Source organism: Micromys minutus (genome assembly GCF_963924665.1).
Source record: "Micromys minutus genome assembly, chromosome: 1".
In the NCBI taxonomy this organism is placed as follows: Eukaryota; Metazoa; Chordata; class Mammalia; order Rodentia; family Muridae; genus Micromys; species Micromys minutus.
The window spans coordinates 84,987,851-85,002,404 of NC_137969.1; the positions used below are offsets into that span (position 1 = coordinate 84,987,851).

The window sequence follows — 14,554 nt, forward strand, 5'->3', positions numbered from 1 at the left end:
GATTAAGTCTTTGCTGTCTTTGCATGAGCTATATGTTTTAGATAATGATAGTATTTATGAGAGTTTATTGCTAGAACTTAAGTAAGAAAAGGCAATTTTAGAAAAATAGTAAGACTTGTGAATTAGACATAAGATGTAGCTCTTCATGAGGATATTGTTATAAACAGTATTTGAAGAAGCAGTAAGTCTTAATGTAGGTTGAAATAATGCTTGTGGATGAGGGGAGAAGCTGGGTTACCGGCCAAGTTAGTACAGTCTGAGATGAGGGATAAGTGAAACCTAAGTGACCAGTCTGCCCAAACTCTGCTCATCTGCCCATAGCAGAGCAGTTCATAAAGATAATACTCACCTAGAGAGTCGCGGGGCTTCACAGCCGTGTCTATAAGGTTACATGAGATGACAGTAGGAGGACCCACTCGTCCTCACTGCCCATCGCCCGGACTGCTTTTCACTTGTTTGCCTTTAGTTTCTTCAGTAGTTGAAAATGGAAACTGTTTTTCAAGTTCTTTCATCTAAAAACTCCAGGTTTTTTTTTCCATCAACTGCCATTAATTCTTTATAACCATAGATTGTAAAAACCATTTCATTATAGGATCATAGCTGACAATGTTTTAAAAATACATTGATTCAGAGTCATGTGGAGAGCAATGTTTACATGTGGTCTCCTACACTTAATAAGGTAACATCTCAAGTTTCAAAGGCACATAAATAATTCTTGGGGCTTTTGTTTGTTTCTGTTGTTTTGTTTTTAAGTCGGGGCCTCACTATGTAGCTCTGGTTGTCCCACCACTCACTCTATAGATCAGGTTGGATTCAAACTCGTAGAGATCAGCCTGCCTCCCAAGTGCTGGGATTAAAGTTGTGTATCACCACACATGGCTTAACTCTTAGTTTTTTGGGACAGATTTCATGTAGGTCAGCCTGGCCTCCTTAAACCTCCCCAGGGATGGAATTACATTCCTGTGGTGCCACTCTTGGCTGAGAAGCATATAACTCATCATGCCAAAGAAGTAGGTATTAGAAAAAATGATTACTGTAACCCAGGGTATAGAAATGAATAGAAAGCCCCAAGTACTTAGAGGTTTCAACCTAAAACCAGTTGTCTTCTTCAAAAGTGAAGTGGAAGCATGTGAAGAAGATCTCAGTTATCCCCTCCTCCTGTCTCTGCTTGTTTTAGTGGATGTTAGGTCAGTGCTGAGAGATCATGGGAACTCGGCTTGTCTTTGTAGCCCAGATATTAGGATCACACCACTTTAAAGAGAGCAGTACTCTTTCTGCATTTTGATAGTCTTAGGTAACTCAATCTGAGATAACCTAGTCTCAAGGTGAAATGATACACATCTGAGTCTGAGGTTTCCAATATGAGAGTACTCAAGTGTATGGGAATGCCATCAGGGAGATTCTAAGAGGTCTGGGGAATGCTCACTCATGTTCTGTGTCATTTCCATGTGCAGTGAGATCCGCAGAGGCTTGAGTGCTGCCTGTTTGTTTCCATGGCCTCTGTACGGCAGGCTGTGGTGCCGTGCAGTCCTGGGATGCTGCAGTGACTAGGCCTCTCATGTGCAGAAATCAAGTACTGGGGAGAAACAGGTTTTAATCAGTTTACTTTAGTACTTTTTAAAGCTTTCACATAAACAGTAGGGCATATTTTTTCTTCATTTTATATGATAATAAGACTTGAGTTAATGAGTCACAATTCAGAAATGTAAAATTTTATTTTATCCTAATTTGACTTTTAAAATATAACATTATATATTAATATGTAAGTTATATGAGCATCTTGCTACCAGAAGTTAATTTTTACAGAACGAACATATTTCACTAACATAAAACTTTAAACTTTAACTGTGTATCTTGATAAGATAGGGGTTTTTCAAAATCTATGTACAGTTTCAACTAGTGAGCTGACAGGATTGCTCAGTAGTTAAGAATCCTTGCTTCACAAGCCTGACAACCTTAGTTCAATCCCAAGAATTCACAGTAGGTGAGAATCAACTCCCAAAAGTTGTCCCCTGGCCTCCACACATATATCCACACTTATGCACACACATTATACACCCACATGCACATTTTTCACAATAATTATAAATAAAAATTAGTACCATTAGAAAGATAGTTAGGAAGATCCTTGGGAAAGCAAGCATGCATTTTATTAATAACATTTTTCAGAAGCTCAATTTTTAAAATTTTACATATTAACTTTCAGCATTATAGCTTTTCCTCATTAGTTACCGAGCTAATTTTATTCTTTGTTAACATGAATTACAAGTTTTGTTTCTTTCAGAAACTACATCTGACCAGAGCGACATTGAGGGGAGGATCAAAGCTCTGAAGGAGGAGCTGCGGAAGAGGAAGTCAGTTGTGGAGCAGCTGAGGAAGGAGCAGAGAAAAAGACAAAAGGAGAGACTGAAAGCCCAAGAAGCCAGTCTGCTCAGACAGCTGGAGGTGAGACAGGGGAGATGGGTCAGCAGCCAAGGTTAGTTTGTAAGAGAAACTCAGTTGTTTATTGCTGATAAAGTAGTCATGTAGTGTCACATATTGTCATCTGTAAAAACAAATCTGAAGATATCTTAAATATTACATAAATATTAAATATTAAAATAAAAATTCTCTGACAGTGCTACTGGCCAGGCAGTGGTGGTGCACATCTTTAATCCCAGCACTCTGGAGGCAGAGGCAGGTAGATCTCTGTGAGTTCAGGCCAGCCTGGTCCACAGAGTGAGTCCCAGGACAGCCACAGCCACACAGAGCAATTGTGTCTCAAAAAGATTATGGTGATGAAAAAGATTATCCATAATCTAAACAACACTAAGATGGATGGAGGTAGACGGACTGCCTTCTGTTCTAACAAGTAGGCCCCACAGCCCTTCGGCTAATTTAGGACAGCTCCCAATTAATTGGCAGCTGTAGGTTGCCTCCCTCCTAAGCTCTAGCAGCCCTCCATTCTCTGCCTGACACTAAAAGTCTGATTTTGCTGACATCCTCCTTCTGTCTCCTCCTACAGTCCCAGTTCTCTGATTGCACTTCTCCAGGCCACCTTTGTTCTATCTGTCCCTGTTGCCACTAGTCTAGGGTCCTGGCTAGGGTTCTGTGGCCCTTTATCTGTATTATCTGCATAGTCTTCTAGTTACTACTGCCTCTGCCTGATTTTTCTACATAACTCATCTTTCTCTGTCTCTCTTTCTCTCTGTACCTCTTTCACCTTTCTTCTTTTTCATCCTTTTTTTCCCCTAACCTCCCCTGCAGCCTCCCTACCCCCTCCCTACTCCCCTAGCTACTTGTCCAAAATCACGGTCTTCATAAAATCCATCTGAACTGCCTGATATTACAACAGTTTGTTCTCATGTTGCCAATAGAAAAAGCTATCCAGCTTCTGCCTGAACACTTTCAAAGTTTCAAAACATTTGAAACTGTTAGGCCTTTAAGTTTACCAAGTATGAGAAAGTACATTGCTATGTTGAACCAAATTATCTGTCCTTTTAATTTTTACACATTGACTAATTTTCTTACAAAATAAAATGGCTATTTTTATATGACAGAAACTCAGATAATTGAATGTATTTTTAATTAATCCTCATAGCAATAAAGTATAGGTTATTACCATTGTTTCACAGATAAAGAAACTGAGTTTCAATAAGATTAAGGACTCAGTCAGGGACACAAAGCCTATAAATGATAAAGTCAGGGTTTGTATTTATTTCTAATTCCAAATTCTTTGCTTTCCCATGAAAATGAACCTAAACATTTGCATGAGTACATCACTTGGTGACAACGCAGGCATGGTAACTAGTGTTTGGAAGTCAGAAGAGTGATTATAATAAATAAACAGCCCCAGATAGCCACACATTCCTATAATCAGCTTAGGAGTCTGAAATAGAAATGGGGTTCAAATCCAGCCTGACCCACAATAGTGAGTTCCAGATCATTCTGAGCTATACATTGACACCCTAGCTCTGGGGGATTGAGAAGCAGCAGCAGCGGAGACAGAGTAGGTTATGCTGGGAGCTCATGTGGGAAAGCACTGGAAAAAAGTTCAAAAGTGGAGGTGACATTCAGGAACTTAATGGCTAGATAAGACATTTGGGCTTTATCTGATTAGTCATGCAACTCTGAGCCATTAAAGTAATACTGGGAATAAATTAAAGATAAACAGTGTTGCTGGAAAATGTTCACTGTTATAATGCTAGTAACCGGGAATTTGAGGGACGAGGATCTCAAGTTTGAACCTAGCCTGTGCTACATACCAAATCCTGTCTCAAAAAAAGTTACAAAGTTAAAAAAAATGTTTTGTTGATAGAAAATCTCTAGAAAAAGTGCCATATGACCCATCTCATTCAACATTTGGCTGAGTGGTGAAATAAAAATGAGAGTTACATGTTTTAAGTTTTGAAATTACATCGTATCATAGAGAAATAAATATACATGGTAATTTATATGAAAAAAGATCTATTGGACTTTATTGGTCACAGATTTAATAAATAAACTAAAATTAGATCGTTATTGCTTTCAGATCTGAGTAGCTATACCTTCTATATAGACCTAGCTAGATGGGCCAGCATGCTATATATAGTTAATTAATGATTAATACTAGAATTTTCACATTGGTAATTCTGGTGAAGATAATATGGAAGACAAGAGTTATCTACCGATCTAATAGGGATTTTAGTCCAGACATTAAGAATTTGTAACAATTAGCAAGGATCCATCGATCATTCTTTCATTCTATAAAGATTTATTGACCATCTAGCCAGACGTAGATACAGCCTGAGTAAAAGTGCTGAGCTTTTATTTTCAGCTACTATATCCAATGACTTATAGAAGTGAGTTTAGCCCTCCATATGGAATAGGCATGTAATAGAGGATCCATCTTAAATGCCATACTAATGATAGATATGAAGTATTGAAGTTCTGGGTATTTTAATAACCAGCCAACAGTGTCAGTGATTCTGACCTTCTGACTGATGACACTCATTCTCCCCCAAGTACTATTTCTTAAAAAGTTTACAGCCAGTGAAACTCAGAAACAAAACAACATACAAAGCTGAGTGTTGTAACTTAAGTCTTTAGCCCCAAAACTAGGAGGAGGCAGAGGCAGATGGGTCTCTGAGTTCAAGAACATCTTGCTCTACATAGTGAATTCCAGATCAGCTAAAGCTATCAACCTCAATCCCCAATGCCCCGCCCCCCAAAGCCACAAAATAATAGTGTATACTGTAGAAAATAGCATATAACAAGTTAAAGGTATCAGTGTGCCTGGGTGATTGCCATTCATGATTTTTTTTTAATTGAAATTATAATTTCTTGCTTCATTTTCTACAGTAGTGAAAATGTGGTGAAGAACAAGGAGGAGGAGTCTTTATGTACTGTCTGTTTACTAGTTGAATATTTAAATTATGCTATTTTAAAACTTTTAAATATTCCTACGATTTAAAAAACCTTTTAGAACATTCTGCATAATAACTTCTCTAACTCTTCCAAACTTAGACTTATGATGAATTCATTAAGAAAACTGAAGGTGAGCTCAGCCAAGATTTGGACACATCTCCAACATCCAAACTTCAAATTAAAACTCTCTCCTCCATATCTGAAAAACCCAAAATCAAGCCACATCCACTACATAGGTAAGAACTTTCATAACACATTTATTCTGCTTTATTTGATAGCAGAGAAGGAAAAAGTTTTAGTAGAAGTATCTTTGAAGTAACAGTGAGTGATACAAATGAAAATACTGTTTGTTTGTTTTACGAACATGAAAGTGGTACACGGGGCAAGAGCACAGTAAATGATGAAGTACAGGTGGAAGTGCATTCGTTAACCTGCACTCAGCAGCTGCAGTGAGAGTAGCCCTCGGCACTGGGCAAGAGCAGACTTAAGTGTAGATCCTCGGAAAACAAGGCAGCATTTTAGAAAGCAAAAATATCTGCAATCTTTAACTCCACAACCCTGTGTCTAAAACATTAGCTTGATAAAATATGCCAAAAATCTCTATTTGTGCATATTTATTATAGCAAACATTGTGCTTATCATAACGTTCATTTATATTCATAAAACACTGGAAATGATCTTTAATTCCAAAAATGAGTGAAATATCTCAGAAAATTATGGTTCTGTTCAGGTAATAGAATATTATACATCCAGTGAAAAATATACTGGGAAATAAGTAAAAGCTATATTGGGAAGGCTCTGTGTTCACTCACATTTTACTGAGAGAAGATGTGTGCCATTAAAATTGTTTTAAAGTATTTTGAGGGCTGAGACAGCTCCGTGGTGGAGCACTTGCATACCGTGCACAGGATTCTGGATGTTTAACCCCATTTGGTATAAGAAAACAGAAGCAAACTAAAATGCTTTGCTAAGTGTGGTGTTTCCTGCCTGAAATGCCAGCATTCAGGAGGTTAAGGATCTTGAGTTCTAAACCAACCTAAGCTACATGATGAGCTCCAGGTTAGCCTGATATACATAGTGCAAGTCTATGTATTACCTAGCCCCCGCACCTAGGGGCTGAAGAGATGGCTCAGCATTTAAGAGCAGTGGCTGCTCTTCTAGAGGACCCTGTTCAAATCTCAGCACCTACATGGCAGCTCACCACAGTCTGTAAACCTAAGGTCAGGGAATCTGATGGCCTCTTCTGGCATCAGTAGCCACTGCAGCAGTCACATATTGCAGGCAAAACACCCACATGCATTTACTGAAGGAAGCAAGCAAGCAAAGAGCCAGACAAGGGCTAGGGAGATTTTTCAGTAATTCAGAACACATACTGCTCCTGTAGAGAACTCAGGATCAATTCCCAGCATCCACATTGGGTGGCTCACAACCATCTATCTGTAACTCCAGCTCCTGTAATCTCAGCACCAAGGAAGTGAAGGCAGGAAGATCGGAAGTTCAAGGTTACCCCTCTACATAGCAACTTCAGGGTCAGCCTGGGATACACATAAGTAAATTATTGAACGACTTTCTTAGTCATGGTATTGGATAATTTTTTAGCCAGGAGTTAGGTAGGGCTGTTGCTCACCAGTTAAATAACAGCACGTTTAGCTTATGTGCAGCTCTATGTTCAGTCTCCAACATCAGAAGATATTTGTATTCACAGAGATCTTTCTGACTCTTATATTGAGGAAAGATTAGAAGAAATAGGCTTAGATGCCAAAAGAAAAGCAGTCTAAGCCAAGCCTCAAATAAACAGCAGTAATAAAGATAGAAAATATATTTTAGAAATTTTTAAGAAGTAGTATTGTCTAATTAAAGTGCTGGATGGGAAACAGAAAATTGAGGGCTCCTGTATTTCTTAGTCAATTGAGCCAGGCTTTCATTACCCTAAAAGCAAAGAGGTTTTTCGTGGGAAGCTTAGGATTTTGGTTTTAAATGTTAATTTTGAAATGTTGTGATTCATACAAATAGGGTTGTGTGAGTGTCAAGGAGAGAGATTCTGAAAATGTTAGATATGCATAGTTATAGCGGGTAGATAAAGCTAGAAAAGCATGCATTTAGAAGGAAAGGGAAGCCAGTAGTAAATAAAACTAAAGAACAACATTTATGTTATTATAAGCAAAAAGCAGAAGCCAAGCAGCATGGCCAGCAGCAGTAAGGAAGTGCTGAGAAAGAAGGGCTGGGGGTGTGGCTCAGCCGTGAGCACGGGCCTGATATGAACAAGTTGTAGAGGAGAGGGAGAGTGTGTGTGTGGTTTTAACTTTAATGGTTGAGGCATACATATAAAACAAGAAAAGGAAAGTAAAAGACATGCTTTTTGTCTTCAGATAGCAGCAGGAAAAGAAATTGAATGGTTATAAATGTAGATGAATTTGTAGCTAAAAGACAAGGTAAGGTATCTGATGCCTTATGGTCTCTACATGTCTCATTGAGTTCATCCACAGAGAGTGACAGGGTCAGAAACAGGCCACTGAATGAAGTGCCTCCTGAGGGGTGGAAGGGAGACTTGTCTCAGGATGTCTGCTCGCTGTTGTCAGTCATGCAGTGTCTGTATTACAGTCCATCTCACTTACTACTTTTTCCACTTCAGATCTGAAACAGCAAAAACTTGGAAATCTGTAACAGAGTCAGAGCGTTCCAGAGGGTCCTTGGCATCCATTGCTGAACACGTTGGTATGTTCCTAAAAGGAAAAAGTTGTGTAGACATAGTGTAAGGCCTACAGAATTCTCCCTCTACAAAGGTGAATGTCTAGGGCTGCAGAGATGGCTGAGCACTAAGAGCACGTCATGTCTTTCCAAGTTAGGTTCCTAGCACTTATCTTAGACTAGTCACAACTAACTGCCTGTTAACTCCAGCTCCAGAAGACCCATGTGGCAGGCAGGCACAGACAGCTTTTTAATTTAGAAAAGTCTGTTTCCTCAGTTGTATAGCATGTTAAGTTACTCACACTCCCCTTTGCTCTGCTCTGTTCTCTGAGGGTCTGGATTGCTGCTCACTCTGAAAAGAGACTCTTGGGCTCGGGACCCTTTCCCTGGAACCCCAAGTGCAGCATCTCTTGGGAACTTTTGTTCCAGCATCAGTTCTTTTCAACCAGTTTTTATTGTCCCACATTTCTGATAAAAAGGGAGGAATGAAAATCAAGTAGCTGCATACTTTTAACATCTTTAAGTTCCTTCATGATCGATTATTATCTGTTATATAATGTGATAAATAATTGTATGTAGCTTTTTAAAATTTAACTCAAAGATAACAATTATCAGAAAATGATTACTGAAAACAAAATGTAATTATATGAAGAAACTAAACTGAGGCAAATAAAAGCTACCTTCCTGCTATTAATTGTAACGTGGAGATTTGAATACAAACCTAGCTCCCGAGCTGTTAGCTCGTTACATCCTACTCTCTCCTTAGTTTGCCTCTGTAGTCCTTACAGTCATAAAACTGCAGAAATAAGCTCATATTTTCATTCTCTTTCTCTTTTTTCTTTCTTACACACACACACACACACACACACACTAGAACTTAGAATCTGCAGAAAAATTTATTAAATAAAACATTATTATATATGTCTGGTGTTTTACCTACATGTATGCCTGTGCAGCACATGTGTGTCTCTTTCCTGAGGAGTGGAGTGGGCATCAGGTCCCTGTAACTTAGTTGTAAGTTGCCATGTAGGTACTGGAAAATGAACCTGGGTCCTCTACAAGAATAGCAAATTCTCCTAACCATTAAGCCATCTCTCTAGCCACCGAAAGTTAATTTTTAAGAAGAATAATAGAAGTATATTCCCGCCATATTCTTCTGCTTAAAGATATAATGTTCTTCATATAGTCTGCTTTTTCATGGTCATATTCCCAAAGAACATGTTAAAGAATGGTGACATAAACTTAGTCCCTGTTTCTTTATAAATTATTCTGAACTTAAATTTTTTTAACGTTCTACTTATTCTTTAATACAGTATTTTTTTAAAAAATTAAAAAACAACCTTATATGATAAACAGAGCAAGTCACATATATTGACCAGAGTTTTTCTTGAGAATTGGCTTTTATTTAAATTTTAGGTCTCAGAACTGAAAGATTGTGATTAAATAATCTTATGTTTTTTTTTCTTTAAGATTCTTCATTATCATGTTCTGAGAGAGCCATATCAGAAAGGTCACTGTCTGCATATTCGAAGAGGGGGGTTGAGTTGAACAGCCAGATAGAACATTTGCAAGCCTCAGCCCCAGTTCTGTCATCTAGAAAAACACGGACCGAGTCTAGAGCGTCTCTCGAAAGCACTCCCTCGTTATCTCCTGTGAAGGAATTCAATGCACCTGATCGGATTTATGATGTGTCAGAGGCTAGGGCTGAAGATTCTAGTCAGAAATCGGAAATAGAAGAAATAGAATCTATGAAACTAGAGAGGAGTGAGGTTGAAGACGCCTGCTCTAAGCAGTCAGAGGGATCTGAAGTCCTGCTGAAACTAGACCTGACCTCTGAAACCCTGTCAAACAAAGAGCTTCTCTCAGACTCTGCTAATGTGCAGCAAGACTTAGTCAGACCAGCCACGGGAACGTTCCATGAAAAAGAGGAAGCACTGAAAGAGACTCAGTCCAATCAAAGTACAGATGACAACAGTCAAGACATCCAGTCAGCAGGAGGCATTCCTGAGCAAGACTGCAGAGAGAATGGGGACACCACATTGTCAGGACACCTTTCTGTTCCTAAAGAATCATCTTACTCAGAAGATTTTGAAGTGTCTTCTTTCAAGAAAGGGGTTTCTGCTGACGAGATGAGTAAAGATGACTCTGAGGTGTCATCGCTGTCACTCAGGAAAGACTCTCCATCTCACCAAGATAAGTCACCGCTCACGAAGAGCTCTAGAAGTAGAAGCACTGGGTCTGGGAGCGATGAAGAGATCAGTGAGTGTCTGGGTGAGAAAAGCCTCTCTGTTCACAGTGGGGTCCACTCTGAAAGGCTGCTGGAGCTCAGGTCCCCGACTGAGCTAATGAAAAGTAAGGAGCGCAGTGACGTGGGGCATGAGCAGGGGGGTACTGAGCCCCTTCCCCTCACTGCAATCTCTGCCAAGGAGGAGCTACTAGATTTCCACATTGGGGATAGAGTGTTGATTGGCAGTGTTCAGCCAGGCACTCTTCGGTTCAAAGGTGAGACTCATTTTGCGAAAGGGTTTTGGGCTGGAGTAGAACTGGATAAGCCTGAAGGAAATAACAATGGAACATATGATGGTGTTGTGTATTTTGTGTGCAAAGACAAGCATGGTATTTTTGCTCCTCCTCAAAAAATATCTCACATTCTAGAAAACTTTGATGACTATATAGACATAAATGAAGATGAAGAATGTTACTCAGATGAACAGTACCAACCCTGTAATCAAGAGCAGAAAGATATAACATGTCTAAAAGACAGAGAAAACAATATAGCTGAATATTTTTGTGAGAAATCACTACCTAGTATACATAATACAGAAGCCTCAGTGGATAAAGATAGAAGCCTCACCACAGAGACAGACACTTCTGAGGTCCTAGAAGTCCATGTTCACCAACAGTCTTCAGTAGAACCTCTGATTTCTTGTAAGGAGAACAAAGACCTTGTTTCTGGTGCCACAGAAAGTGTTCCTGCTGCTGCAGGTGCTGCTACTTCAGACAACACGTTTTCTGAAGAATCAAAGCAACAGCAGCTTGCAGAGAAGGAAGAGAACTTTTATTCTCAAGTTTCAGAAAAGCCTTCTACCCCTCTTCTGGATCTTTTAACAAGAGAAAAAAACCAATTAGAAGCTCAGCTGAAGTCATCAATAAGTGAAGAAAAAAAGTCAAAGCAGCAACTAGAGACAGTCAGCCTACTAACAGACAGTTTACTACAAGTCTTTGTGAAAGACACAGTTAGTCAACTACAACAAGTCAAAAAGGCTAGAAATGAGAAAATCCAGCTTAGTAATCAGGAGTTTCTTCACCAAGAGAAAGTACCACCCCAAGACCCACCCCAAAACACTGAGGAACAGTCACCCAGTGCTCCAAGTTGCTTTTTAAGATCTGAATTGGAAGATGAAAAAGAAGAGATTTCTTCTCCAGATATGTGTCCCAGACCTGTGAGTACACATCTAGAGAAACCTCTGCTCACCTTCCTTTGTAGTGTACACTAGTCCTGTTGGGGTGGACATTCCCCAGCCTACTGCTTAATAGATTCTGTTTTTAAAGTAGTTGTAGCTATTTTTCTGTCTGAAGTATAATTGCCCTCTGTTATGTCATGAGTAGTCACCAGTAGTAGGGTTGTCAGGAGCACTGTCAGGTTGTGGGAACTGAGACTTCTTTTAAGCTGCTATATTGATGGCCCCTATGTGCAGTCCACACTCCTTCCACATTCTTTGGAACTTTGCAGTGGCTCTCAACTCAGGTCTCTTTCCCCCATCTATTCAATTATGGTACCCTACAGAGATGAGCAGTTGTGGTGATGACTGATAAAACTGAAACACACCCTCTATGACATAGACTCAGGCAGTCAGCTTGTTTAGGTTGCCCATGGATAACTATGGGAAGTAATGATTTTGATTAACTTGAGCCAGATAATCAGCAAAGGTAAGGATTTTCATTTCCCATTTCAGAATCCTAGTGATAGTCCTTCAGAAATAGAATGATTAATGATATGTAAAAGGAAAAAAACAAATGAATGAATAAATGATTTTATTATGAAATTTAATAATTAGGTAGATATGAGAAGAAGAAAGAGGATAAGTTTTTCTTATTCATCAGTGACCATTATATTGTAATTTTACATTTTTATAGAGATATTAAAACACTTAAGTGATAGGAGTGATAGGTGTGCTTTATCTTTTAAAAGCTGTTAAGTAAGATGAAGTCGCTAAATGTTCCTTTATGTGTGTGTTTATTTCTGTAGGAGAGCCCAGTGTTTGGTGCCAGTGGGCAGGAAGAGCTAGCTAAGAGACTTGCTGAACTTGAGATCAGCCGAGAGTTCCTGAGCGCATTTGATGATCAAGACTGGTTTGATGAAGATTTTGGTTTGAGCTCTTCTCACAAGATCCAAAAGAATAAGGCAGAAGAAACCATTGTACCTCTAATGGCAGAACCTAAGCGAGCACCCCAGAAGCCGTGCGAGACATTATTGGCAGTTCCCCATACGGCAGAGGAAGTAGAAAGCCTTGTGCATAACGCAGCAGAGGAGCTTTGGAAATGGAAAGAGTTAGGTCAGGACCTTCATGGCCTCAGTATTCCGACCACGTTCCTTGGCTGTGCCAGCAAAGGTCTAGACATGGGGAACACAAGTAGAAGGGTCTACAAACAGGTAACAGAGACGCCATTGTTTTGCGTTCCTTACCGTGTCCTAAACTGTGGATGCCCGGCCACTTTCTTACTGTTGTTTTGTTAACCCCCCACCCCCGTTTCTTTTCTTTTCTCCCTGTTAAGGCGGTTTTTGATTTAACAAAAGAGATTTTTGAGGAAATATTTGCTGAGGATCCCAACTTGAATCAGCCTGTCTGGATGAAGCCATATAGAATCAATTCTAGTTATTTCCGACGTGTGAAAAATCCAAATAACCTCGATGAGATCAAGGTAAGCTGCAAACTCTGTTATCTCCTTTGGTTTCCTATTTATTTATACAGATCTATAAATGCCATAAAAGTGGGCACTTATCTATACACCATGAGTAGTTGTTCATGGAGTCAGCGGTAATAGAGGGTAAGTTACACTGAATGGGAGCAGCGGCCCCTGGCCTTTAGGCACTGGACAGTCAGGTCATACATGCTCACTGGCATTGTCTGTCTTGTTTATTCATGTATTTTCTTATGTCAGCAGGCTTTGGTTTTGTTGTGTGTTGTTTGAGGTAGGGCCTATGCGGACCTTGATCTCACAGTCCTCTGGCCTTGAAACTCCCAAGTGCTGGGATAACAGCCTGGAGCCACCGGCCTAGCTACAGAAGTTTCGTTTTCAGAGTGGTGCTTCTCAGTGTTAATGTACATAAAAAACATCTGGCGTGCTTAAAATGGAGCTTCCGAGGAAGGAGCCTGAAAAAATTCTGCTCTCAAGAGCGCAGTTGTTAATACTGCTGATTCTAGTTATTCTTGAGCAATGAAGTTTAGGAGTTGAGTTTTTCAAACTTACTTAATCATAAAAAGTCTTCTGAAAAGATTTTATGCTTGCAGACATCAATTTATCTGTAAACTATGTTATGTGTGGTCAGAGGTTGGCAAACTGTGAGACATGGACCTTATCTAGCCATAGCCCAGACGTAGTTGCAGCTTTCCTGCTTCAGTACAGTTGTAGGAGACAGGTGAGTGACCAAGTCCATGCAGCCACAGAACCTGAACTACTTACATCTAATCCTTTACAGAGACGTTTTCAAAATATGCCGCACATTTTATACCTTCTACTCATCTCCTGAGTGCATCTGTCTACAGAGTAGTGGAATTTGGGGCTCACAACAGCAGTGAGAGTCTTGTCCACTGATTCTTATTTATAAAGGTGTCTTGCTCCTCCATTGAGATCATTGTTTATTGAAATACCTTCAAAAGTAATAAAAACAATTTGTTAATAACATAATAAGCTAAAATAAGACAAGACACATCATATAAAGGGGGACATCAAACTGCATATCATGTGCATACATGAAGCATAGAATACATACTACACACTCACTTTAATATTAAGTTTTGAAAATTGTTAGCTTTAAATGGGCTTTTAAGAATGATTGATTAGATATCATTAATAGTTAAATTCCTATGCTATAGATGCACATAGTGGCACATGCCTATAATCTCAGTATATCCATGCTGAGGCAGGAGGATTACAATATGAGTTTGAAGCCAGCCTGGGCCACAAAGTAATAACACTATGCCTCAAAAATCAAAACAAAGCAGCAGAAATTTGCTAGGCCTGTCCTTTTGAAGTGGTTTCAGTATTTTCTGTATGTTTGAGGCGTATGGAGTCATGTGCCCCTCCAATGCAGTACTGCTCATAACTGCTCTTGTGGCATTTCCCAGGTGGGAGATACACATTCCGTTTTCCTGCTTTAAAGTTAGCAGTGACGTGCCTGAGACACAGCTGAGCAGATAAGCATATGTCCTATTCTTACAAAGGACCCACCCATGTTGGTGGCTCACAACAGAATGTA

General features: G+C 39.5%; 1 protein-coding gene across 2 annotated transcripts in view; it reads left to right on the forward strand.

Annotated features, from left to right (window-relative positions):
- The window catches only part of CEP350 (centrosomal protein 350), a 123,568-nt gene that overhangs the window by 99,747 nt on the left and 9,267 nt on the right, over window positions 1–14,554 (forward strand). For both annotated transcript variants that reach the window (XM_080925470.1, XM_080925471.1), the window contains 6 exons: window positions 2,285–2,445; window positions 5,485–5,621; window positions 8,018–8,100; window positions 9,544–11,516; window positions 12,323–12,727; window positions 12,850–12,996. In XM_080925470.1, the coding sequence (XP_080781596.1) occupies window positions 2,285–2,445; window positions 5,485–5,621; window positions 8,018–8,100; window positions 9,544–11,516; window positions 12,323–12,727; window positions 12,850–12,996 (2,906 nt within the window). The remainder of the gene's footprint in view (window positions 1–2,284; window positions 2,446–5,484; window positions 5,622–8,017; window positions 8,101–9,543; window positions 11,517–12,322; window positions 12,728–12,849; window positions 12,997–14,554) is intronic.